We start from the raw sequence: 26,196 nt of genomic DNA, 5'->3' as shown, positions 1-26,196 counted from the left end.
GCCTGGCCTACTGTGGGCAGTGCCACCCCTGGAAAGGTGGCCCAGGGTGTATAAGAGAGCAGGCTGGACAAGCCACAGAGAGCAAGCCACTAAGCAGCACCCTCCATGGTTTCTGCTTCACTTCCTGCCTACAAGCTTCCCTCAGTGGATGGACTCTGGTCTGTAAGCTGCAACAAACCTTCTCTCCTCAGATGGCTTTTAGTCGTGGTGTTTATCACTTGCAGTACAAGCAAACTAACATAGGTCCTTACTTGGAGACCCATAGATTAAAGATGTATCTAGTATATATGAGTACACTGTCGCTGTCTTCAGACACAGCAGAAGAGGGCATCAGATCTCCTTACAGATGGTTGTGAGCCACCATGTGGCTGCTGGGATTTGAACTCAGGACCTCCGGAAGAGCAGTCAGTGTTCTTAACCACTAAGCCATCTCCCCAGCCCCCAAGACCCACAGATTAAAATGATCCTTTTTTTTTTGATCAAAGCTGGTTCAGAGTTCAAACATCCTTAAGGTATTTGAAAATACATTTTACCAAAAAGTCTCCACCATCATTAGTCACACGTATCTGGTGGGAATCGTTGGATCATTGCTGGAAGCTGACCTTCATTTCCTTCCAGGTTACAGGATATTACCAGGTCCTAAATTAGACACCCATGACCTGTCAGTTAGTGGCTGGTCCCCGTCCATGTTTCTTATTTAAACCAGTGAGTCCACAGTTTCCTTTTAGAATGTTTTAGCAAATGCCATGGGTACGGGGTCAACAGAAGCAAGGAAGAGCCAGGCATGGCGGTGCTGCCTGTAATCCACACCAGGAGAGGTACAGGCTGGAAGATTTACCCAGAGTTCTAGAGTTCCGGGCCAGCCTGGGCTACAGAGCAAGACACAGACACAGGCAAACAAAACTGACTAAGACAGAGCATAACATGGAGCACAAAGCTACACATTCGTTAGGCTAAGCACTGTGTGGGGTTATTTCTACAGCTCTCTCTCTCTCTCTCTCTCTCTCTCTCTCTCTCTCTCTCTCTCTCTGTGTATGTGTGTGTGTGTGTGTGTGTGTGTGTGTGTGTCTCTGTCTCTCTGTCTTTGTCTCTGTCTCTGTCTCTCTGTCTCTCTGACTCTGTCTCTCTGTATGTCTCTGTCTCTGTCTCTGTCTCTGTGTGTGTGTGTGTGTGTGTGTGTGTGTGTGTGTGTGTGCGTGTGTGTATACCGTGTGTATGCAGGCGCCAACAGAGGCCAGAGGGTGTCAGATGTCAGATCCCCTGGGATTAGAATTGTAAATGGTCGTGTGCTGCCTGATACAGGTGCTGGGAACTGAACTAGGGTCTTCTGCAAGAAGCTGAAGTAGTTTTAAACTTCCAGACACCATGCTGTCGTTAGACAGAAGAGCACCCTGAGATCAGAAGATACTTAACTGGGTAGGAGGAACCTATCTTCCATGTAGGTTCTGTGGAAAAGGGATCTCTGTGCTATTAATCATTTAATCACAGAAGCTAAAAATGACCCAGAATGGTTTTGAAAGGCTTCTGTGCTGCCCAAGTGCATAACCTTGAACAAGATCATCTGTCCTTGTCCCCTGCTGAGGTCAGCTGTTCCCTCTGCTGTCTTGATAGCCACGGTGAAAACACCACAAGCCCAGGCAGCCTCTGACTGGCTATTTTAAGGGGAGCTTCTTGTTGTCTTTGGAAAACAATACAGCGCAGCAAACCCACTTTTGTGGCCCATGACAGCAACACTTTGTCAGCCTTTACCAGGGCAGCCAAGAGCAGTGCTGGCAGCCGTCACCAGCTAAGTCTCAAAGATGGAGCTGGCAGAGGCGTGGAGCCCATCTTTCTTTCTGGGACAGATGCTTACAGAGTTGCACTTACTTTGGTCAGAGTTTTCATAAATAGGGACGAAGTGTGCCTGTCAAGCTTCCAACTCAAATCCCTTAAGCCAGTGTTCATAGACTGCCACGAGGAACACGCAGCTTCTCAAGGTGACTCTCCCCTTTAACTGGTTCTTAGTAGTCACAGGACCAAGAGTCCTTATCTGTGTACAGGGAGGACCCAAGTACTAGGGAGGCATAGAGAAGTAGATGACCCAAGTTCACTGGTCAGAAAAGTGCCCGCATCCCACCCAGTAAGAGATCCTGCCTCAAAAACCAAGGTGCAGTATTCTGAGGGATAGCACCAAAGGCTGATCTTTGGCTTTACATGTATACTCACATGCACACATACATGTACACACATGCACACACAAACGCACTCACACATGTCCTCACACACATAAACATGCACTCTCTAACACACTTGTCTTCATACATGTGAACATGCACCCCACACATGCTTGTCCTCACACATGAACATGCACCCCCAAGACTCACACATGTCTTCATACATGTGAACATGCATCCCACACATGCTTGTCCTCACACACGAACATGCACCGCCAAGACTCACACACACATACATGTCCTTACACACATGAACGCCCACTCCCCAGTACATGCCCTCGCAGAAGTGAATATGTACCCCCCTCACACATACACAAAGACTTTCTCAAGCAGGAATCTCATGGCTAATGCTGTTCAGCATGACAATTATGACTAAAGAAATCTAAGCAAGGGATACAAAAATTATTTGCTCAAGCTAGCAACAAGGGTTTCCGCTCTGGGAGGAAAAACAGAAGGTCCAAAAACTAGGAGAGAAAGTCATCAAGACAAAGGCCACCCCAAGGGAACTCCACCACTTGCTATCACCCGAGGTTGTTCAGTATTGCTGGGTCTTGGGACTCATTAGAATAGGACCAAAAAACTGGAGAGATGGCTCAAACAAAACCACTGCTCTTCCAGAGGTCATGGAGTTCAACTCCCACAACCACATGGTGGCTATCACCATGAGGTTCCGTTCTTCTGGTGCATCTGCCTGACAGCTTACAGTGACTTATATATAATGAAAATAAATAAATCTTAAAAAAAAAAAAAAAAGAATAGTGAGATGGCTCAGTGGTTAAGAGCACTGACTGCTCTTCCAGAGGTCCTGAGTTCAAACCCCAGCAACCACATGGTGGCTCATAACCATCTGTAATGAGATCTGATGTCCTCTTCTGAAGACAACTACAGTGTACTTATAATCAATCAATCAATCAATCAATCATAAAAAAAAAGAATGCTAGAGGAAGGTAATTTCCTGGAGAAACTTCTTTGTAGGATTGCAATAGTTCTCATTATACAGCGACTTAAAAAATAAATATTTAAACATTTGTACAAACATGTTCAGCACATTCAGAATAATTAAAACCAGAAATGACCAACAGTCGTTAACAGACAAATGGACACACAGACTAAGAGACACAGAACAGGATCTGTCCCCACCATGGAGTATTATCTAACCATGAAAAGAAATGAGATACAGATAAATGCTATAGCCTGGATGAATCTGGCAAACACGATATCAGGTGAAGAAGCCAGAAACCAAAGACCATGATCGGGGTTAGAGGGGTCTTCCAGGCCATGCAGATCCATGTAGAGAGCAGATCAGGAGCTGACAGGCTGACAGGGCAAGGTGGAAACAGGTTTTCTTTTAGGGAGTTGAGGATATTTCGAGACTAGGCCTAGGAGGCAGCCATGCATGATTACAAATGTATTCAAAGCCACCAAACTGTTTACTTGAAAATGGCAAGTTTTATTCTGTGCGAACTTCCTTCCATAGAATCATCATACTCAGAAGGTCTACCTGACTTCATTGCAAACGTCAACCTGGTTAAGAGCCGTGACTTTAACTGGCTGTGGCTGGACAGACACCTGGGCTCTTGCCAAGAAGGAAATCACACTTGAGTTTCCACATCAGCTTCCCAGAGATGGGCTTCTTTAGCAAGTCCCAGCCCTCTCTCTCCTCCAAAGAAAAGGTGAAGGGTAACATAGTCCATCCATGGATGGAGTCAAAACAAGGGCAAGACAAGGTTCTTTGTGTAGCTCTGACTGTCCTGGAACTATGTAGACCAGGCTGGCCTCAAACTCAGAGATCTGCCTGCCTTTGCCTCCCAAGTGTTGTTATTAAAGACGTGTACCATCATGCCAGAGCTCTGAAAGCACCTTTAAACTAATCCCTCCTCCATTCTCACTCCCTAATAAAACGATCTCTCAACTTCTCTCTCAAGTATCCCTTTCTCTCCCCTTTCCCTCGTCTTCCCTCTCTCAGTCAATGGAGGGACAGGAGGATTGCTGGAGCTTGTTGGCCACCAGCATGCCTCCAGGTTCAGGGATAATCCTTGTATAATAGAGTCAGTATTAACTGTCAACCTGAAAAAATTAGAATCATAAGAAATAGGATCTCTAGGTAAGTCTGGGAGGGACCTGCTCACCATGGGTGGCCCCACTCCCTAGGCAAGGGATCCTGGCCTATACACGAAAGGAGAAAGGGAACCAAACACTAGCAACTGCTCTTTGTTCTCTGTTTCTGATTATGGGTATGGTATGACTGGCCCCTTCAAGCTCCTACTCCTATGATTTCCCTGCTATGATGGACTGTAACCTGGAATTGTGGGCCTTTCTCCCTTATGTTACTTTTGTTAGGATATTTTATTACAGCAAAAAGAAAAGAGACTAAGATACCCAGTTAATTTCAAGGGTAAAGGTAGAAAGTGATAAAGAAGACACCTGATATCCTCCCTCTGGCTTCCAACCACACTCCTGTACACACACACACACACACGCACGTATATGCCATACATATAAGCACATACACCACACACACACGTGCATATGCCATACATATAAGCACATACACCACACACACAGGTATATAGCACACACGTGTGCATATACCATACACATACATAAGCACATATATCACACTCACAGGCATATAACACACACACACACACACACACACACATATATATATAATCACACAAGCACATACATTCCCATTCACATACATTTAATAGATAAACTAAATAAGGTGAGGGCTGGAATTGGTTTTTATATGGAAAAGGCTATGTACGTCCAATTTCCAGATTATCTATGAGAATTTTTCTGCAGTAGGCCTTGCCTCAGAAGGAAGAACGAGGGCTTTTTCTCAAGGAGGTCACCGTTGCCTTGGGAGAAGCAGGCAGACATACAAAGAGTTAAAACGTAACCCGCTGTGTACTTACACCCAACCCACTGTGTACTTACACCTCCATGGTTTGTTGGATTTGAATCCTTGTGATGTAACGTGCTGATATGTAGTAAAGACCTTAAGTGGTACATAGAACAGGCCCAGAGCTTAGTATGTTCTCAGTGAGGTGTTGGGTGAATGGCTAAATGATGTCTTCCCACATCTTTCTTCACCACACCCATTCCTTCATTCGCATCACCTTTTGTCATAGGCATGACTTGTAACCACAATTGCCCCATCTTCCCAGCCCTGGTTTCTGACTTAGTACAGTTGACTTTGAATTTCAACAACACCATTACCACCGTGATCTTTCTAGAACAGTGGTTTCATCTAGTAACGACTTGAGTCAAAATAACCCTTAGGAGCGCCAGGTCAAGACCTCCCTGGACTGAGACCCATTCCAAGTTTCCTTTGCAGGACACTGAACTGCGAAGGCTTTTCTCTGTCCAGGTCCCCTGCTCAGCTTTCTGATGGAAACTCTCCTCCTTCAAAGTGTGTCACTGAATCTTCCAGACCCTTGGAAGATGCTGTTTTCCAATTTGCAGATGAAGGAAGGAACTGGAATCTGAGACATCAAACACTACACATGATGCTATGTGTCAAGGAGAAGCCAGACCAGGCTTCAGACCCAGGCACAAGGGAGGTACTTACATTACTGAATGAATGTGTATGTGTGTGCGTGTGTGTGCATATGTGTGTCTGTGTGTGTGCATATGTATGAGTGTGTGTAGTACATGCACATGCATGTGGATATATGTGTGCATATCTGTGTATGGTATGTGTGGTATGTGCATGTATGTGTGCATGAACACATGCATATGGTTGTACATGTGTGTGTGGTGTGTGCACATGCATATATATGTGTGTGCACATGTGGGTGTGTGTGATGCATTCATGTATGTATGCATATGTGTGTGGTATGCATGTACATGTGCAGATTCATGTGACCATGCATACAAGTGGAGGCCAGATTCTGCTTTATTCCCTTGAGACAGGGTCTCTCACTGAACCTGAGCCTTGGCTGCCAGACAGGAAACTCCAGCCATCCTGTCTTTGCCCCTCCTCCTGGCACTAAGGTGACAGGTACATGCACATGCCCATGCCCAGCTTTTACATGGGCTCTGGGGAATCTAAACTCAGGTCTTCCTGCTTGTGTGCATTATACACTGAGCTGCCTCTCTAGGCCACCTCTGTTGGTTATTTTGTTACTAGACAGTATCCTGTGAATGGATACAGCACCTGTCACAGGGGCCGGTGAGAAAAGACAACTTTGCAAAAGTGGGGACAAAATACAGAAATTGTCGCCTGTACAGTGACTGGTTACGAGGATTGTAAATTATAGCCAACCAGAACTGGACGCACTCCTTTATTAAATCCTGAGAGAAAGTCCCCATTATCAGTCCTAGTAAAAGGACAGTGGAGGATGGGTGGGTAGAGGCTGCTAGTGAGCAGCAGAGCCAGTGGCCGCCCAGGTAAGAATCCGTTAGGTGTTGCAGCAGACAATTCCTTCCCAACCTCCACATGTTTTAAGAGATAAAGATAATTACCTTGCAACTAGGGAAAGCTATTGTACCAACAAGAAAAGTAAAATAATGGAGACTGTCTCCTTCCCCTAGAAGGCAAGCACACAACTCTATGAGTTCAGTTCTGTCCAATCAGAGCGTGCCCTGCTACCTGTGCGCATTCCAATTACAAGCAGAATACGGATGCTATATAGAGAGGTCTGTGTAGAGGAAGGAAACACAAAGGCAGGATGGATACATTTGTGTGAGCATTTCTTATGGTTACCCACCAAGCCCACATACAACCAGACTCCAGTCAGACAGCCTTTGAGGTGGAAAGGGTGAGTGTAGACAGCAGCCCACTCGTGCCTGAGTGCCTGAGATAGACAGGGGCTACACCGTCTGAACCTGCTTGCCTAGACACTGGGTTATCACACAACATCCTCCCCCACCCCACAAGGCTCTTTGACCCATATGAATCGGATAGTCCCTTAGCTGCTAGTAGATGCAGGAGGAAGGAATGTTGGGACACTTAGAGGACAAGACTTAACCTTCTGCCCATCATACTTTTAAAAGTCAGGAATCGGCCAGTGAAAGAGTTTAACTATAATGTTGCCATAGGTCTATAGGCTCCTTGAATTACCACCTCCGTCTGAGAACAGGTAGAGGCTAATTTGGAATAAAGTAGCATTCCTGGCAAGCCCTAAGCACTGCATGCATTCTTAGAAGATAAATCAGAGCTAAGTAAGGGTGAGGATGATTTTAAGGTGGAAAGAAACATTGAAGGTGCTGTGGTTGTAGCTCAGCTGGTAAAGTGCTTGCTTTGTAAGCACTGAGACCAGAATCGGGTTCCCCAGAGTCCACACAAAAGAGTCTGGGTGTGGCAGTGGGCACTCACAGTGAGCTTACAATCCTGACTACCTGGCGAACTTTAGACCAGTGAGAGAGACTCTGTCTCCAAAACCAAGTTAGACAGCACCTAAGGAACGGCAGCTGAGGCTGTCCTCTGGCCTCTATATGTGCATGCACACACATGTACTTGCACATACATGCACACAGACACTGAGGTCAGAATGACAAAAGCCAGGCAGAAAATGACAGGCTGGCCAGGCAGAAAAGCTGCCTCTTTATCCAGTAAGCAACAGGACAGACTATCTTGGATAATTTTATTGCCTAGCTGAGGCTTCCTTCTCCCCACCCCTTGCCTCTGCCAGCCTCCTGTGGTCTCTGCTTCCTACTCAGTGATTATGAAAACTCAGGCACAGAATATGCAATGTGGCCCTGCCTCGGAAGCTCCAGTTAGAAGGTGAGAGAGGACCTTGGCTCTCTGATTTAGACACGGAGGCTGTGAACATCATCGAGGGTGAGTTTCACACTAAGAGGAAGGCAGGCTCTCTTTTTAGGAATTAAAAAAAAGTATTAAAAAAAAATCCTTTTTTTAAAGATAGGAATGGCTGTCATAGCAGAACAGTTTTGAAGTCAAGGCAATTCTTGGAGAACTACAAATAGCAAATGGTTCCTAATTGTGCTAAGAGCATTCAGAATATGGCTGAACACTCCCACTGCTCTGGTATCCGCAGGCTGCTTTCCCTGGGGACTCTGCATGTCTGTATCTAGATAGAAGAGCTCTCCTTCAGAGAAGCCCACACAACCTTTCAGTACCTTCTGGTATTTGTCCAGATAGATACAAACTTCTTGAAAATAAAAGTGTTTTGGATAAAACAGTTGCGGTGAAATGGGATTTCATTCAGTGGAAGCAAAGGAGGAAATAAAATTTGGGCCAATGATTTATACATAAGCAACAATGGTTAAAGCTAGTATTAAAATACAATGTTTTTTTAGCTGATTACATTTTCATAGTTTTAATTTATGGGTATAACATGAATGTCGTACAAAAAGAGAAGACATAGATGTAGCCAAATATTTTACATTAGCATGTTAATTGTACAAAAGAATGAGTTACATTGTGATATTTTAATACTTGTATATAAGGTAGAATAAAAATTAGAACCTGTTAGATGTGGCTCTCATAAAACTAGAAAATGCTATACACGTTTCTAAGGGAGGAAGCGCCATTAAAAACCCTACCCAGCTATGAACCCTATGACCCTGTGAGCTACAACCAGCTTAGCATGCTATTCCCATGAGTATAATAGTGGCATGAATGTTGTGAAAATAACTGTACTTTGTGACTGGATTCAAGGCCTACTCCACAGGAGGAATGCATGACTGGTACTGTGAACCTGGTTGAGGAAGCTTGGCTGGGAGTTGATAAGATTGCAGGGGAAAACTTACTATTATTATTCTGCTGAATGGACACAGTACCAAATTGCCCTCTAAATTCGTATCTCTCTCTTTACCAATAGATTAGAGTAGCACTCAGACCTTATCAGAGAAGTTTCTTTGTGCAACAGACAGCAATTAAAGCAGACACCCACAAACTAGTCAAAAGGCTAGATTAAATGTCCAAGGAGTGTTCAGCCATCAATGGGACATCTGTATCATATTCCTTCCCAAGAAGGAGGAGGAGGAGGAGGAGGAGGAAGGGAGGAAGGGAAGGAAAGGAGGGAAAGAAGAAGAGGAGGAAGAGGAGGAGAAATATTTTAAAAGTTAGAGAAGGGGCTGGAGAGATGGCTCAGCGGTTAAGAGCACCCGACTGCTCTTCCAGAGGCCCTGAGTTCAATTCCCAGCAACCACATGGTGGCTCACAACCATCTGTAAAGAGATCCGATGCCCTCTTCTGGTGTGTCTGAAGACAGCGACAGTGTACTTACATATAATAAATGAACAAATCTTTAAAAAAAAGTTAGAGAAATAGGAAGATCAGGACAAAACAGTGTCCTTTGGACATGACAATACAGCCATAGGAACTGTGATAATCTGCACAAGTCCTGTGCAAGATCCAGCCAGACAACATTACAACACGGGAGGCTAAGGAGCTTAAAAAATCACTACCCCTAGCTGGGGAGGTATTGACAGTGGAGGCTACTGGGGGAGAAGTCAGCTTTCTTTCACAGGGTGGCCCTTGGTTGTATACCATACTCCGGCAATGGCCCCACGCCCTCATATGAGCTGTAGCATGAAGTTAGGAGGGGTGGATCTAGGCAGAGTTACAGAAAAGAATGGAAAAGCGAATACAATCGATTTCTATATATGTATATAAAATTCTCAAAGAATTAATAGAAATATTGTGTTTCCTTGAAAGAAAAAAGAATCTGTCAGTTGTGATGCGTGCCTATAATCCTAGGATTTAGAAAACAGAGGCTAGAAGATCAGAACTCATGATCACCCTTGGTTACATAGTGTGTTCAAGGACAGCCTGGACTTCAATATATATATATATATATATATTTATATAATTTTGTTATAGCTATGAGCACATGATGGAGCGTGTTCCCGATCTACGTGGCTTGAGGCAACTGGATGCCCCTTTAGAAGAATTTGCATTTTTTCCTTACACTAAATGATCAAAGGTAACTAGATGACACATAATAGAGAACAAAATAATCTAGGGCTCAGAAGACTGGCATCTGCCCTCACCTGTCAGTAGAGGGCTTCAGTGACCTTGAGCATGACCTCTAGTCTCAGTTTCCTACCTACCAAAGCCCTACATGACCTCACCAGTGCATCATGGGAACACAATCTCTCTCACCACGGGCCTGCTCCAACTGTCATCAGAAGGATCCCTCTAATGGTCTTACTAATGTGTTTTCAAAGTGAGCCCTGCTGGAGGGTGGGGTAACACCCTACAGTGTTTCTCTTGTTCTTGAGTAGGGTAGCAAGAGCCTTAGACACCAGATCCCACACCACATAGCCTAGGACCCTGTCTCGCTACCTACTGGGCTCCTTGCCAGGTTGCTGCCTCCTAGTGGCAGGTCATAGAAACACACCTGTCACATGTATATCCTGCATCTTCTTCCCTCCCAGTGGTCAAAATCCATCTCTATGCAAATGTCAGGGCATTCTTATTTGCAGTAAGGGAAAGATTTCCATAGTAACGGGAAGATTGGGGTCCACTGCTATAAATTGTGTAGAACTCATCCAGAATAGAAAATGCTTACCTTACTCTTAGGAACTAGGACTCAGAGAGCTTAAGGGAGTTACGTATTCCAGGTCTCCAGAGGGCTGCCGAACATTCGCAGATACTAAGGCAAATTCTGGCCTCACCTCAGTGAAGAGCTGAGACAGCTTCTCTGGTCACTCCCCAGCTCCCAGCTTAGAATATATTGACTTATACTAGATATTACTTGATCAGTGCAAAGTCATTCCCAGTGTATTCTGAAAAGAGTCTATTTATGGGGTGTTTCTCTCTAGGTTCCCACAGGTCAGATGGAATCTCATCATAGAAAATGTCCCATCTGTCATACACGCATACTGTCTTACCACACTCATTTAGGCATTGCCTTCTACAGAGGCCTCCTCTGACTGCTCCTATAAAGAAAACCTTGGGCTGGAGAGATGGCTCAGCAGTTAAGAGCACTGACTACTCTTCCTGAGGTCCTGAGTTCAATTCCCAGCAACCACATGGTGGCTCACAACCATCTGTAATGGGATCTGATGCCCTCTTCTGGTGTGTCTAAAGACAGCTATGGTGTACTCATATATAATAAATAAATCTTTTTTTTTTTTTTTTGGTTCTTTTTTTTTTTGGAGCTGGGGACCGAACCCAGGGCCTTGCGCTTCCTAGGTAAGCGCTCTACCGCTGAGCTAAATCCCCCCCCCCATAAATAAATCTTTAAAAAAAGAAAACCTTGTTTTCTTTTTTTGCTTCACATATTGGGTATTTTCTGTGGTAATTTGTCTATGTGCTGTCATTATAGAGCAAGCTTCCCGAGGATGAGAGAATTCATTTTGCTCAAGGTTTTATCTTTAGTTTGAAGGACGATACCACACTTTGGGTGATCAGTAAATATCAAATGATCAATCGTCAGAGTCCTTCCCAGTGAGCAGAGAACTATTTAGGGATTAGTAGAAATTATCCCATCTGCATCTTCCGTGAGAGGAGACAGTGATTTTAACACAGAGAGACGACAATTATTTACCCTGTCTCCGACGTTCTCCTGCCTCCGCCTCCATAGCTAAAGGTGGGCTGTGTGCAGGGAGAGGTCAAACGTTGCCAACCTGACTGCATTGGACTGAACTAGGAGATGCCCCTCTGTGTGTGACTGCAAAGGTGTTTCCAGGAACTGAGGAGGGAGGACACACCCTGAATTTGAGGGACACCATCCCAGAGTCTGGGAGGGGACCCCAAACTGAACCAAAGGGAACCACAGGGGCCTGGGAGATGGCTGGGCAGGTAGAGAGCTTGCTGAACAAGCCTGAGACATGAGTTTGATCACTGGATCCCATGGTAGAGAGAGAGATCAGACTCCAGCAGGTTGTCCCCTGGCCCCCTTGGGGCCCACAGAGCAGTGATTCCATAAGGACATATATGTAATGGTACCCCACACAAGGATAATAATTTTTTAAGGGAAAAAGCAGCCAGCTGAACACTGGCTTTTCCTATCCTGTTTCCTGGTCAGCACATATAATCATGCCCCTTCTTAGCCTTGCCTTCCTTCCCATGAGGAACTGTTCCTTCTGAAGTGTGAGCCAAGCCACACTCTCTGAGGTGTGGTCACAGGCAAGACATTTCAATCTAAAGGCTCAGAACTATTTTTCCTTGCTGACTGTCAAAATGGACAGTTTGAGGGGGCTGGAGAGATGGCTCAGAGGTTAAGAGCACTGACTGCTGCTCTTCCAAAGGTCCTGAGTTCAAATCCCAGCAACCACATAGTAGCTCACAGCCATCTGTAACAGGATCTGATGCCCTCTTCTGGTGTGTCTGAGGACATAGCAGTCATATAAAATAGATAATTAATAGATTGTTTAAAACATAGACAGCTCAATACCTAATTCCACTTGGGTATTTTTGACACAATGATGATGCTCTTCTCCCTGTCTGGGTTTTAGTAAACACTGCATGATGTTTTTCCATAGGGAAAAAATGCCTCAGACAAGACCAGACTTAGAGTTTGCTAATAGGATCGTTCAAAAGGAAGACATCTTCCTAAACTACCTTTGAACTAGAAAGGTGTTTCTGTCAGTGTCTGGGGGGCACAGGACACTTACTGCTGGAGCAGGTGGCTTCTTTAGGGCTGGAGGACATCGGCTGTGCACAGAGCTGACAGAGACAGTCTCTCCCGTTGAATGTGACTCGGTCTCCGGGTGGAAACGGGCGCCTGGAAGACAGAAAGGCATTTGCCCTCGGAGTTATTCCAGCAATTTCACTCCATCTCCTTACCTCTTTGCCTGCTACCCTCCGATTGCAAATTGATTTCTTGGAGGAGCACCAGGCAGAATGTTTGAAATGCAGCCATGCCCCAAGCCTGCCAGCTGGACACGGGCCAAACAAATGCATGTGCTTCATTATGAGATGAAAAGAGAGAGCAGTGGTCCTACAGGCTCCCTGCTTGAGAAGTAGCATGGTTTAACTCCATTCGAAGGTGGAGGGGTGTCTGAGCAAATCATTCCTCAGGGCCCACAGAGCAGTGATTTCCATAAGGAAGTTCTTCATTCAACACACACACACACACAGACACACACACACACACACACACACACACACACACACACACACACAGACACACACACACACACACACACAGACACATACAGACACACACACAGACACACACAGACACACACAGAGACACACACACACACACACAGACACACACACACACACAGACACACACACACACACACACACACACACACACACACACACACACACACACAAACACACAACACACACACACACACACACACACACACACACACACACACACAAGACACACACACACACACACACACACACACACACACACACACACACACACACAGACACACACACACACACACACACACACAGACACACACACAGACACACATACACACACACACACACACACACACACACAGACACACACACAGACACACACACACACACACACACACACACACACACACACACACACACACACACACACACACACACACACAGACACACACACACACACACACACACACACACACACACACACACACACACAGACACACACACACACACACACACAGACATACACACACACACACAGACACACACATAGACACACACACAGACACACACATACAGACACACACATACAGACACACACAGACACACACACAGACACACACACAGACACACACACACACATACACACACACACACACACATACAGACACACACACCAGAACACACTTTAAATGCCATGGTTTCTCACTGAAGCTCGGGGCGCATCCCTAAGGGAACAGCTTACAGGAGAAGTGGGAGCCTTCTTGGTCCCGTATTCTGTGGTAACTCTATGGGGTCAGACTGTCCTTTCTGGACATCTGAATTTGCAAAGCAATGGAGAACCCAGTCTCTCATAAGCTGTGAGTGACAGGAGGAGATGCTGTCAACATGTCAGAATTGGTTGCCAGGGCTGGAGAGATGGCCCAGTGGTTAGGAGCATTTGTTGTTGCAGCAGTGCCAGGTTCAGCGGTGCCCACATGGCTGCTCACAGCCTCCATAACTCCAGTTCCAGGGCATCCAATACCCTGCCGGACACTCATCAGGAACAGCTCGCTGCATGAAGGCCTTCTGCAGGCAGGTCAGCTCTGCAAAGCTTGCTTCCTGCATCAAGCCAATTTACCAGCCATCTTCATCAATGTCATTAGTCCAAGCTTCCTGCGTTTGTACGTTCACAGCCCTTAGCTCATCACCCATGGCCTAAGGCTGGTAACAAACCACAATAAGCCCTCACCGGTTACCCCCACCAGTATGACTGGGACCAGTTATCAAGCGTGTGGGACGGGGGAGATGGCAGTCTTACACCTTTGAATATCAAAAGTCCCCAGTTCAGTGGCTCCCTCTCTGAAGTGGCTTTGCCACTTTTCCCTGGACAGATAAAGAGGCCACGGGCAGGGACAGGCCTCCTCGACCTGACTTAGACCTGTGTGAATAATTGAAACTACACTGTGGTGTTGCAAGGGGCCCCTTGCTTCTCATTCATTCCTACACCTGAACAGGCCCCTCGTCTGTTCTGTAAGGAGAATATCAGAGGGTTAAGGGCCATAAACACAATACGGCAAGCATATACGTTCTCTGGTCTCCAGTCAGGGACGGGACCTGGGTGAGACAAGCTTACCGTCCAGGGCTGACCCAGCTCTTGGGGGGCACTGATAACAAGTGTGTCTTTAGTGCAATACCCCAGGAGCCACCCCAGGAGTGTGGCTGACCCCTGTCCATTCAGTGCTTAGCTACAGACCCACACAGACCCTCTACAGTAAGAGTCAGACCTGTGTACTAGAAGTCAAAGTCATCTTCCTTTCATAATGTGCAGCTCCCAGAACACAATAGCACATCTCTCCCCCATGCCAGTTTCCTTCCCTCAGACCGATCGTTCTCATTAAACTATGTCATGCGGATTTCTAGCAATCAGGAGTTTCCCCCTAAAACATCAACGACTAGTGTCTCTGGGTTTCGTAGACCGCTTGGTCTCTGTCATAACTACTCAACCTTGCCACTATATCTGACAGAAGTCCTAACTCCTATACAAACACATAGCCGAGAACATGCTACTTAAAAGAAATGTTATGTAAGCCAGGCATGGTGGCAAATGCCTTCAACCCCAGCACTTGAGAGGCAGAGTCAGGAGGATCTCTGGGAGTTCAAGACCAGCCTGGTTTACACAGTTCCAGGATAGCCAGGGCTATATAGTGAGACCCCATCTCAAACAAAACAAAACAAAAAGAAACAAAGAAAAAAGACCTAAAGACTAATGACTTGACCAGTGAGCCATTGCCAACCATCACAAACTATAGTAAAGACGTCATTTCATCTTTAGAAGGAGGGGGCTGCGCTGTCTTGGCAAGGCTCATCTTGAATGACTGTACTCAAGCAACTCCCCCACCTCTGCCTTCTGAATGCTGGGACTATGGACACACAGTTCAATGCCTACCTAGAAGATGCTACGTAACATGTCCACATAATCACCTACACTTCCAACTGAGCTTTATCCTAAGCAGCCATCTGTTCCCTACTGAGATGTCTTTATTAAAACTTTCCCAGGGTCCAGGTCCCCTCAGGCTTGAGATACAGACACTTACAAACCGCCACAAGGCTTTCTGGGGGATATGGATGACGCTTTCTGGTTACACTGCACTTTAACCAAAGAATAACCAGGCAGGAAGAGACGTGTTGGGAGGGAGCTATTTTAAGACTCTGTACTGTTCAGGACCAGAGGAGGCCATCAAAGCCTTGGATGCTGAAGCCTGCATTTGTCTGTTGGAGAGAGGCTTGGGAAAGATGGCTACTTACTTGCAGATGGTACAGGCGAAGCAGTTGGGGTGGTAGGTCTTGCCCAAGGCAGTTACCACCTCGCCCTCCACGAACTCCCCACAGCCGTGGCACCGTGTCCCATACATCCTCTGGTAGTCCAGGGTACACAGATAGTCCCCGTTCTTTATGAAGAAGCCTCCCTGGGCCAGGTCGCAGCCGCACACTGTAGAACGACAAGTTTACAACTGGTCATCGCCTGCTAAATCTCTGGGCAATGTTTGCCTGCTGCCAGACGCTGGTGGCTCCCTGTGCTCTCAACGGTTTGGGGACAGGGAGTGGACGGGCACAAAGAGCCATTTATTACTGGGCTCTGCTTTTTCCCCTGCCCCCCTCCTCCCATGGGAGCCATGCAATATCTCATACAAGTAGAATCCACTGGCTATGTTTCAGTGGTATCTAAGATTCAGAAACAATCAGTCAGTCTGTGATGGAAAGATATGCCCATTTGGGCTCTCTTGGATGCTGACTAAGGTGTCCCTGGCAGTGCTGTTAGGAAAGGTGCCCACTGCTTGCCCACACAGCCACCTGATTTGGGCCAAGATCGCTGAGTAATAGGTTCCTACTATAGCAGCAGCGACAGCTGAAGTTTCCAGTGACCATTTTTTTTCCCCCACACAATGGAAATCTTTCCCCAAAGCAACAAGGCAGTCGAGGCTTGCTGTCTCTTTGTGCGGGATATCGGATATGCTGACCGTGTGATGTAACATATGGGACAGGAGAATGAGCAAGCCAGGAAGGGAAGGAAAGGAAGGGACAAGTCCAACACAGAATTGTCACCTGTGATCTCAGGACATGCAAAAAGGGACGCTTTGCTGGGTCTGGATCTTAGCATCCCTTTCCAAACCAGACAGCTGTGGATGACAGGGACAGTGTAGGAAACAGGGTTGCCAGGAGCCTGGGCCTATTCTGCATGTTCCGACAAACTCAAGCAGGTCACAACTTGTCCACAAATCAAGCCTAGAGCAACTCCTGATAAAGACCATCTCCTGCAGGATGCCGGGGAGGCTACAACTAAGTCCAGGACTCTGCAGCCTTAGCCTCTGTATTCCAAGGGTAGGGGCTCCACCCAGGGAAGGGCAGCCTCAGGTGAGGCATCTAGGACCCTTCCTGATCCTTCTCATAAGCAGCTAGAGCAGACCCTCAGGTGGGGTGGGAGAAAAGTGAGCTCGATCACTAAACAGCTCTGCTGGGGATCGGCAAGAACACGGGTTAGTTTCCATGACTCAGCAATATTCTAACACACAGGCTCTTAAATGAGTCTGGTCATAGAACTGAGAGTGGGGCTGCCAAGGGAGGTTAGGCAGAGGCTCAGGGATCTCTGAGTTCAAAGCCAGCCTGGTCTACAGAGTGAGTTCCAGGACAGAAACCCTGTCTTGGAAAACTCACACTGCACACACACACACACACACACACACACACACACACACACACATGCACACACACACATACATGCACACACATACATGCACACACATGCACACGCACACACACACACAGTTCCTGAACATGTAAGGGGCAAAAACGAATTTAGAACCAAGTGCAGTGAATCGGAGGTGGCGGTCACCCACGGTGCAGTGTAAGACTTCACCAATAGCCGTGAGTCTGAAGGAAATATACACATATGTGCACTTTGTACTGTTTGCGTGCCATCAGCCACTCAGTGCAAGTGTGCGTCACTCCTCTAGGGTTCACAACTACTGCGTGTTATGAACTGCAGTGTTTCTTTTCTGTTTGCTTGCTTGTTTTTAGGGTCCATGCAATGATGATGATTTAATAGTGGAAAACAAGGAGATTTTCCTACGGCCGTTGCTCGGCACGTGGGTATCAGAAGAGTATATTTTGGACCAAACTGCATTAGAGTCTTTGATTTTAAAAATTTCCGACTCAGCTGCTGACTTGCTTTCCACACACACAGGAAAGTAATCATTAAGCAAGGTTCAGCTTGAGATTAGGACAGAATTTCCAGTAATTTCTGAAGTGACTTTAAACACACTTCTTCTGCCATTTTGTATATGTATTTATGCAAGGTGGCATCCTCAGCGTGGATGGTTATAAAATCAAAATATTGCCAGCATCTGAGAAATGTCGAAGATCCATTTTGTCCTGCAGCTCAATTATTCAGCCGGTATTCTTTATGTAAAAAATAAAAATAAGCAAGCAGACTATCCTAGCAGTATAAAACTCCACTTTAGACCTTAATAAATTGAAAAATTATATGTATAACAAAACTCTTTTAAAACATATTTCTTCATGACTTGTTATCAGTAAATGTCTGAATGACAGGCTTGTCTTAGACATTTACCCACCCAGAATAGCATACAAATTCCACAGGTGCTAAGGGGTTTAGAGTAGAAGAAGGTTGAGAAGCTTCTGTCTAACGAAGGGTTAACTTGGTAAGATCATGGCCTAAGTTACCCCTCCCCCATCAGTTAGAACTCTCTCTCTTTTTTTTTAAAAATATTCGATTATATGTAAGTGCATTGTAGCTGTCTTCAGACACACCAGAAGAGGGCATCAGATCCCATTACAGATGGTTGTAAGCCACCATGTGGTTGCTGGGATTTGAACTCAGGACCTCTGGAAGAGCAGTCAGTGCTCTTAACCACTGAGCCATCTCTCCAGTCCCAGTTCAACTCTTGAGAGTCAAGATGATACAGAAACCATGCACAAGCTTTCCTCATAGACCAACACCCCACAGCTCTGACACTGTCCTTAAAACCGAGTGACCATCTGCTGGGAACAACCAATCGCCCTATAAATAATGAATGCTCAGACCATGTTCTCAGAACGGCTGTCTCCTCCTATAACCACCGTCGCTATCTCTTCCTGCATCTCCAGTTCTCACACCGGCCTCCTCTTTACCAAGAGCATCATGCCCGGAGCTTATGGACCAGCCTAGTGCTGACCTCAGGTTCTCAGAACAGAAGCAATCCTTGGGGGTGGGTAGGGTTACCACGGGACACTCAGAAAGCCCTCTTCAGTAATTTCAGAGGTGTGCACCTCACCTTGAAGACGCCAGAGCGCTTTATGGCCAAGAGTCTTTATTAATCTCCGCGTCTAGTAGAATACACAGGAGGGCACAGTGTAATTAAGCTGAATTCTGCCCCATACTTGGCAAGTTCCCACCGGTTCCACTCCCGGGAGTCGTCACCGGTTTGCATGACTCATTTGTTCCTTCGAACTCCTCATAGCTCTGAGAAGGGGCAAATGGTGGACTAGCTGCTCCCTTTGTACTCATCCTGTCATCTGGGCTGGGAATAAAAGTCACAGATTCCCTATGACAAGACCAAGGGGGAGCTTCATGCCAATGCAGACCACAGGGTCCCTTCAAAGGGAACATCTTTTAGAAGTCCTTACTGCCCCCTCCCCCAAGGGTGCCTCTGTGTGGGCTTCTCTGTCTGAAAGTGGTTTTGTGGGATTGGCACATGCTCTCTTTAATTAAACTCTAAGTTCACGAACCTAGCAGGCCGACAACATGATTTTGCAACACAGTTGAGAGATGACAAACTGTGCCGCGTTGTGATCTGACCTGGCTTTTCTGTGAAATTCAAAGCCAAGTCACATTATCCAACAACTGTAGGATTATTTATGGTGGTTTAGATAATAAGATAGTATTTCTTTTTAACGGGCAGGGATTTGTGGCACACGCACCAGGTGATGAATGAGAGGGGGGGAAAACCCATGCAGCTGGATCTAGACATTACTTCAAACGTCATGCCAAAACTTGACCGCAAAGAAGAAAGAAGTCACATTATTCCAGGGTCAACGTGGGCTTTAGGTAGCAGCTCATGGGGTCATTTCATGATCCAGAAACGAGATGTGGTTTGACAAGCTCTTTACCTTTGACTGAAGGCCCAGACTTTGAATTCTGGTGCCTGCTCTGTCCAAGGGCAATTAAGACAACTATCACTTGGTCTTATCACCCCATGGCAGCCGGTCCAGCTTTCCCTCCCCTGCAGCCATCTTTGACAGTCTCTCTGGAGGGTCCACAGTCCCGTGCCTTGAGTTTTCCTGCAAACAGCTTTACCATGCCGCAGGAGCCCTCACGAAGGAATAGTATATATCCTTGACACACTCATCCTGGGTTTGTAGGACAGCTGTAGACATTACACTCCGACCCTGACTCAGCTCTTTTTACCCAAAGCATCTGAAGGGGAATATTGAACACATTTCAGAAGAATTGTAAAACATTTTAATTACTTTATTATTTTAATTTTTATGTGTGTATGCACAAGCGTGTGTGTGTGTGCATACATGTCAAGTGTGTGCATGTGTGTCTGCATATATGCATGTGTTTGCATGCTCATGCACATGACAAAGTGTGTGGGTGCCCACAGAGGCCAGAAGAGGGAACCTGGCCCCCTGGATCTGGAGTTACAGGCCTCCTGACATGGACGTTGGGAACCATGGGAACTAAACAGGAATCCTCTGGGGGAGCATCAAATGCTCTCCCACTGCCGGGCCATCTCTCCAATCCCATTATTACATTTTATTTATTTTATGTGCATCTGTATGCACACACCCCAGCATGTATAGTGGTCGACAATTCTCTCCTTCCACCAGACACTGAAGCTCAAACCCCAGGTCCCTTTACCTGCTGAATCATCTCATCAGACCTTGAAATTTTTTAAAAAAAATATTTTGTTTTGTTTTAAAGATTTATGTATTTATTATGTATAGAGTTCTGCCTGCATGTATACCTGCAGGCCAGAAGAGGGCACCAGATCTCGTTAGAGAGCCAGAAGAGGGCACTAGATCTCACTGTAGATGTTTATGAGCCACCTTGTGGTTGCTGGGAATTGAACCTCTGGAAGAGGAGCCCAAGCTCTTAACCTCTGAGCCATCTCTCCAGCCCCCTAAATATTTTGTTCTTAAAAGAGCTTCAGTACTTTTAAGTGAGAGCACAAAGCAAATGTCTTACATCTACAGGGTGGGTCATTAAAAACCTGGTGAGGCTGAATTCAGACGGAGACGTGTACATTTCCCTAACTTTAACATACTTCCTAGGAAAATCACAGAGTCTGCTCATTAAAAGCCCGGGCTGCCAGCACAAAAGCTCACTGCCTTCCCTCCCGGGATCAATTGTTAAAGTTCCTCACTCAGAGAGTCCTGCTGAATCCTGCCCTGTTTCCCCATCACTAAGGTCTGGCTACACACAGCCCTGCGCCTTGTTGATGGAATCTACTCTACAAACCTCTGAGTAAATTTACTGGTTAAGTGGGGGATATGTACATCCAAGAAATTTTTATATGAAAGTTGTGAAATTAGTAACAAGCACATTTTTAAAAAAGCCTAAATCTTAAAATAACAACGGAACAAATGCTGCTTGGGCAGTAAAAATACCGTGGAACAGGAGGGGAACAGAGTGTGGAGGCGTCGGATCACAGAGAGGCGTTGGTTAGGAGCCGGGTGGGGAGAGCAGATCGCGGAGAGGTGTTGGATCAGGGATGGGGTGGGGAGAGCAGAGCACGGCTTCAGTGGTGGGGGGTGGGGCTGTGGAAGCGCCCTAGGCCTTCTTAGTGCAGCAGCTCCATTTGATTCCACAAATCTATCCCTGAGATGGTCCATCTGCCAGTCAGTGCTCAGAGTCAGCCGTAAACCTGCCTCAAGGCGGGTCCTGGGCCATCCGGTGAGAGACCCTTCCTCCATCTGCAGCTGGGGACCGCCCCTAATCTGCAGGCTGCTGATTCCAAGCGGGCCAGTTCTCAGAGAAGACCCAGGAAACACGATCCTTACGGATTTTAATGGGGACCAGCCGCCTTTCAGGCTTCTCTCTTCTTCTAGGGAAGGCGCTGGCTGTCTAGTATCCTGCTGGCAGTCTGCCTGTCACAGGACCCAAGCACGGGGGAGCAGCTTGGTTGAACCCTTGCCTAGGATACACAGGGCCTTAGGTTCAATACCCAGTACTGGGTGCGCCGAGGTGGGGGAGTCGCGGTGGTGGAGGGGTGGGAGTCGGGGTGGGGGAGAACCCACAGGCATGAGGGGCTTTTCTGAGCTTTTCCACCCGGAGCAGGGCGTACAGCCTAGGTTACCCTTTAGTTTAAAAGCTTGTCTGTGTGGGGCAGGGGTGTGCGGGGGCTGTCCCCTTTCCTTTATGAGCCTGTAGGCTTTATGCTTCTGGAAACGATACTTTCCCCATGTTGAGGTTAGAGCCTGAGCTCTCTGGCGCTCTGCATTTTGTATGCTTCTTGACCCCTCTTCCCTCAGTGCATGACTGTGGGGTGCCCATGAGCATATATGTCAGAGACCAGAGGAGGATGCCGGGCGTCCTGCCCCGTGGCCCTCCATCTTACTCCTTTGAGACATGGTCTCTTGCTGATCCTGTAGCTAGGCTGGCAGCGGGCACCCTCTACAATGCTCCTGTCTCTGCCCTCATGGTGTCCGCTCATGGTCATGGGTGTGCTGAGGGTTCAATGCCGGCCCTTGTGCTTCCGCAACCGAGCTCTTAAGCCTCAGGATCATCTCCCCAGTCCCTCCAGCGACTTCTTTCAAACCTTTCTTATTCTTTTCCTCACAGGTTTTTATCAAGATGGTAACAGTGGCCTTCAGTCTTCCCGAGCACTCAGAGTTCAATCAGTGTCAGACTGATTCAATCCGTTTCTGGACTGAAATGCAGAGCGGAGAGCTTGAAGCCACCACAAAAGGTAGCTCGCTTACAAGGGCTATCGCTGTAGCTCAGAGCTCAAAATAGCTGAAGAGCGCTCACCAACAATGATGTGCGGGGGCAGCCTCCGCCAGAAATAACTTCTGTGAAAAACGCTCGGACTCAAAAGGCAAGCCTCAAAAACGGACTGTCATCGCTCTTCACTGACTTCTAAATGCACACCAAAATCAGCGATCACTTCTGGGTGAGACGATACTTACAAGGCCAACCAGATGGAAAATGGGCCCCAAAGCAATGCTTTTGGGGATTCCAGTTAATTCAGAGTTTGACTATATGATCATAAGAGTCTTGGTTAGAAAGGAAGCTTTCAGAATCTCTGTTTATTAGTAAAAGCGTTGGCAGCATAGTATTTTAGAATTCATAGAATTTCACATGCAGACAAAATTGCTTAGGAGCAGCTCAGGAAACAAAGGCATCACCCAGAATATGAAAAAAAAAACAAAACAAAAAACGAGTATGGAGGTCTTTTATCATTGCACAGATGACTGGAACACAGGGCTTAGGGTTAAAAGAACGAGCACAGGAAGTACAAGGAAGGAAAGGGAAAGAGGGAAAGGGAGGGGAGAGGGAGAAGGGGGAGGGGGAGAGGGAGAGAGGGGAAGGTGGGGGAGGGGAAGAGAAGGGGTGGGAAAGGGTAATGGGGAGAGGAGATGGAGAAAGGGAAGGGGGGGGGGGGGGGTAGGAGGGGTAAGGGAGGGAGAGGGAGGGAGGGAGAAAGGGGAATGGGGAAGAGGGATAGGAAAGGTTGAGGGAGGGAAAAGGAGGGAAGGAGAAAGGGATACAGGGAGGAGGGAGAGGAGAGGGTGAGGGGAGGGAGACAGGGGAGGGAGAAAGAGGGATGGGGAGGAAAGAGAGGGAGAAGGAGAAAGGGCAGGGGGAGGAGGGAGAGGGGTGGGTAAGGGGAGGGAAAGGGGGAGGGAGAAAGGAGAATAGGGGAGGAGGGAGAGGGAAAAAGGGGCAGGGGAGAAGGAAGAGGGAGGGTAAGGGAGGGAGAGGGAGGAGGAAAGGGAAAAGGGGGCAGGGGAGGGGCAGAGAGAGGGGAGGGAGAGGGGAGGGAGGGGAGAGGGGACAGGGGAGGAGAAAAGAGGGATGGGGGAGGAAAGAGAGGAGAAGGAGAAAGGGCAGGGGGAGGAGGGAGAGGGGTGGGTAAGGGGAGGGAAAGGGGGAGGAGAAAGGAGAATAGGGGAGGAGGGAGGGAAAAAGGGCAGGGGAAGGAAGGGGGAGGGTAAGGGGAGGGAGAAGGAAAGGGAAATGGGGGCAGGGGGGGGGCAGGGAGAGAGGGAGGGAGAGGGAGAGGGAGAGAGAGGAGGGAGAGGGAGAAGCTGTCTATGCTTAAAATGACCAGCCTTGCTTATGACTGGGATTTAAATCTCACAGTAGGCCACACTTTCGGATTTGGGGCATGTAGATGTCATTAGGTCATTCTCTCTCCCCCCTGCCCCAGACTGAGCTGTCCCATCTCTGCCTCCTCTAAAATCCCATGCACCAAGAGGAAGGCTGCAGAGAAAGTTCCATGTGTGTCCGTAAACTGACCCTGCAGACACAGATCCATGACATCTGTCTATCAGATCTCCCAAGGAGCTCCTCCAAATTTATACTGGAAGAGTGAGACTCCGGCTCTGCTTGGCCATCTGATCCTCTAGCCCTTCCCCAGCACCAACACTTAAATCTAGTCCAGCCAGTCCTCCCTGCATTCCATTCTACCACCCCTGAGGATGCCCTAGCCCCACACAGCCTCCACAGCGGTTGGGCCTTCTGGCAGCCGTCATTAGTCAAGACAATGAAGACCCACCAACAGGACAACTCTAGGGTGGCACTTTCTCAGTGAAGTGTCTTTCTTCCCAAATGACCCTAGCTGGGGTCAAGTTGACAAAACATTAGCCCACACAGCTACAACCACACAGGGCCATTTCTAGTGTTTTTCTGTGGGTGGTAGGATCTGAACTCGGGCCCTCATGCTGATGGAGGAAGCATTCTTATTCACTGAGCCATCTCTCCAGCCCCTCCGAAGGAATGTTGGATGAGACAGACTCTCCTGAGAGATTGGACATTACAGAAGAAAGGAGCAGAAGATTTTTTTTTAAAAAAGCTATCGAAAATACCATTTTTCACACCCTCTAGCACATAGTCAAGTGGCAACTGCCTACTCAAATGCAATTCTGTGAGAGGACGTCTGCCAATACTACCCCGGGAGAAGCGCTCACACGATCTGACATCTTCCACAGACAATCAGTGCTCAGAAATCTCAAACGACAGAACTAAAAATAACACAGAAAACTAGCTCTATTCCTTCAGAAAAAAATAAAGCCACTCAAAAGTGACATCCTTTAAGTTTTCATTTTTATTACATTTATTTAATGTGTGTGTGTCTGTGTGTGTCTCTGAGTGTATATGTCTCTGTGTGTGTCTCTGTGTGTCTGTGGGTCTCTGTGTGTGTGTCTGAGTGTGTGTGTGGGTCTGTGGGTCTGTGTGTGTGTGTGTGTGTGGGTCTCTGTGTGTGTTTGTATGTGTATATATCTGTGTGTGTCTCTGTGTATGTGTGTCTCATTGTGTGTCTGTGTGTCTGAGTGTGTATCTGTGTGTGTGTGTGTGTGTGTGTGTGTCTGTGTGTCTGTGTGTGTCTCTGAGTGTGTGTGTGTGTGTCTCTGTGTGTCGTGGGTCTCTGTGTGTGTGTTTGTCTGTGTATATATTTGTGTGTGTGTCTCTGTGTCTGTGTGTCGGATTGTGTGTCTGTGTGTCTGAGTGTATGTGTGTGTCTGTGTGTCTGAGTGTGTATCTGTGTGTGTGTGTGTGTGTGGTGTGTCTGTGTGTCTGTGTGTGTCTCTGTGTGTTGTGGGTCTCTGTGTGTGTTTGTCTGTGTATATATTTGTGTGTGTGTCTCTGTGTCTGTGTGTCTGATTGTGTGTCTGTGTGTCTGAGTGTGTATCTGTGTGTATGTGTGTGTGTGTGGTGTGTGTGTGTCTGTGTGTGTGTGTGTGTGTGTCTCTGAGTGTGTGTGTGTGTGTCTGTGTGTCGTGGGTCTCTGTGTGTGTGTTTGTCTGTGTATATATTTGTGTGTGTGTCTCTGTGTCTGTGTGTTGGATTGTGTGTCTGTGTGTCTGAGTGTGTGTGTGTGTGTGTGTAATATCACAGCATGCGAGTAGAGATCAAAGGACATCTTTCAGGAGTTGATCCTGTCCTTCCACCACGAGGGTCCTGAGAATCTAACCCAGGTTCTCATGCCTCCTGGCAAGTGCCCTTAGACATTGAGCCACCTTACAGGCCCCAAGATGCCATTTTTAAATAAGGAGAACATTATGGCTTCTTTCACTCTTATTAGAAACTCGGTGCCAGAACGGCTGTCTTTCTCATCCACGGCCCCACCTCTGTCTTCTCTGCTCACTGCCTTTACCAAGGCAGCTGCCTCCTGCTCACAATGAGCAAGTGCGTTTCCTCTTTCTGGTGCTGGAGGGTTATTGAGTCTGCTGGACCATGGGCCTTATGGA

General features: G+C 47.1%; 1 protein-coding gene across 8 annotated transcripts in view; it reads right to left on the bottom strand.

Moving 5' to 3' along the window:
- Nucleotides 1–26,196, bottom strand: part of Ablim1 (actin binding LIM protein 1) — a 141,963-nt gene that overhangs the window by 106,102 nt on the left and 9,665 nt on the right. For all 8 annotated transcript variants that reach the window (XM_032892257.1, XM_032892250.1, XM_032892255.1 and 5 more), the window contains exons 2-3: nt 16,027–16,210; nt 12,753–12,862 (exon numbers count right to left, since the gene is read on the bottom strand). In XM_032892257.1, coding sequence (XP_032748148.1) covers nt 12,753–12,862; nt 16,027–16,133 — 217 coding nt within the window. In that variant the 5' untranslated portion in view covers nt 16,134–16,210. The remainder of the gene's footprint in view (nt 1–12,752; nt 12,863–16,026; nt 16,211–26,196) is intronic.

Source organism: Rattus rattus, chromosome 2 (assembly GCF_011064425.1).
Source record: "Rattus rattus isolate New Zealand chromosome 2, Rrattus_CSIRO_v1, whole genome shotgun sequence".
Classification (NCBI taxonomy): Eukaryota; Metazoa; Chordata; class Mammalia; order Rodentia; family Muridae; genus Rattus; species Rattus rattus.
Note: the sequence above shows the minus strand (reverse complement) of the source record. Positions and strands in the feature narration are given on the sequence as shown.